This window comes from Plasmodium cynomolgi, assembly GCF_000321355.1.
Source record: "Plasmodium cynomolgi strain B DNA, scaffold: 1160, whole genome shotgun sequence".
In the NCBI taxonomy this organism is placed as follows: domain Eukaryota; phylum Apicomplexa; class Aconoidasida; order Haemosporida; family Plasmodiidae; genus Plasmodium; species Plasmodium cynomolgi.
In genome coordinates this window covers 1-1,288 of record NW_004193191.1, presented here as the reverse complement: position 1 = coordinate 1,288, position 1,288 = coordinate 1, and the positions used below count along the sequence as shown (strand labels likewise).

The 1,288-nt window shown below is 22.0% G+C and overlaps 1 protein-coding gene across 1 annotated transcript; it reads left to right on the top strand.

Moving 5' to 3' along the window:
* Positions 1 to 334: 334 nt before the first annotated feature.
* Positions 335 to 1,284, top strand: PCYB_007060 (hypothetical protein; the record flags this gene model as incomplete). The annotated part of the gene is made up of 2 exons (XM_004228127.1): positions 335 to 392; positions 530 to 1,284. Coding segments are annotated over exons 1-2 (782 nt in total), but the record flags the coding sequence as incomplete, so codon positions are not given.
* Between the last annotated feature and the right edge of the window lie 4 nt (positions 1,285 to 1,288).

Below are 1,288 nucleotides of genomic sequence, written 5' to 3'. Positions count from 1 at the left end.
TAAAATATTAAAAGATATATAGAAATTACAAATAATTTTAAAATATACGGTATTGTATAATATGATTAAAATAATTCCACACAAATTATATAGTCAATATATAATTTCTTTTATATATAATATTAAATAATATATTCCTCAATAATATATAATTTATTTATTTTATACATTACATAAATAGTGCTGTCTTAAAATATATATTAAAATAATTAGAGAATATATATTAATTAATATATAGATTTATTTTAAATTTATTTTTCATAAAAACTCAGCATAAGTGATTTTAAACTAATTACTTTTTATGTATAAATATATTCATATTTACTTATTTTAGTAATAGTTTTATCATTCATTACATTTTTTCAATGGTAGATTCCAATTGGAAGGAGAAGGTATGTTTATTATTAATATGCAAAATAATTACATATAGCATATTATATGCTATTATATTATTAATTTTTTTGTTATGATATTTGTATTCTTATAAAAATTATATACGTGTTTATATATTTTTTATTATTATTTTAAGTATCCCTTTTTAGAAGAAATTTGGAAAAAGTATATTAATGATGAATTTGTTAATGATGGAGGTGATCATCTTAAATTTTCTCTATCATGCGTTAGTAATGTTAGTCATAGGGACCTTACGTCTGTAACCGAACAAATAGATATATGCACAAAATTTTTAAGAAATTTGAAGTCATTATATACAGATGCATATGATTCTGGCAATTTTGAAAAGCGTTGTAACAACATATACTATTGGTTATATTATGAAATGAAGGAACGAAAAGATTATAAAGGATCTATTAAAAATATTATTGATGCATCAAATGAGCTAATACAGAAACCAATAGAAAAAGATGGCTGTTATAATTCGTATCTGTATGAGAACTTTGATGAAACAGAAAAATTAGTAATGTTACAAATATTTATTCGTAATATTGTTGTTATTCAAGAAATATTAAACAATAAATGTGATTCTAATAGAACCTCTTGTAAAAAATTTATCAAAGAATGTGTAGATTTATATAGTATGCAGCCGTATTACTCTCAAACTTGTAATAATCCCAATTCCATTATAGATAAAACCTGTCTTGCGGTAAAATCGTTTAAAGAAAAATATGAGGAATTACGTTCCAGCCAAAAGATAAAAAATGAATTTCCACCTTTATCTACTGTAACTCCTGAAATTAATATAGATCTTTGCTTATTAGAAGAAAGAAAAACTGATCAAGCTTTTCCATTACCAAGCAATCAATCAGAACCTTCTATAATTCAACGTGTA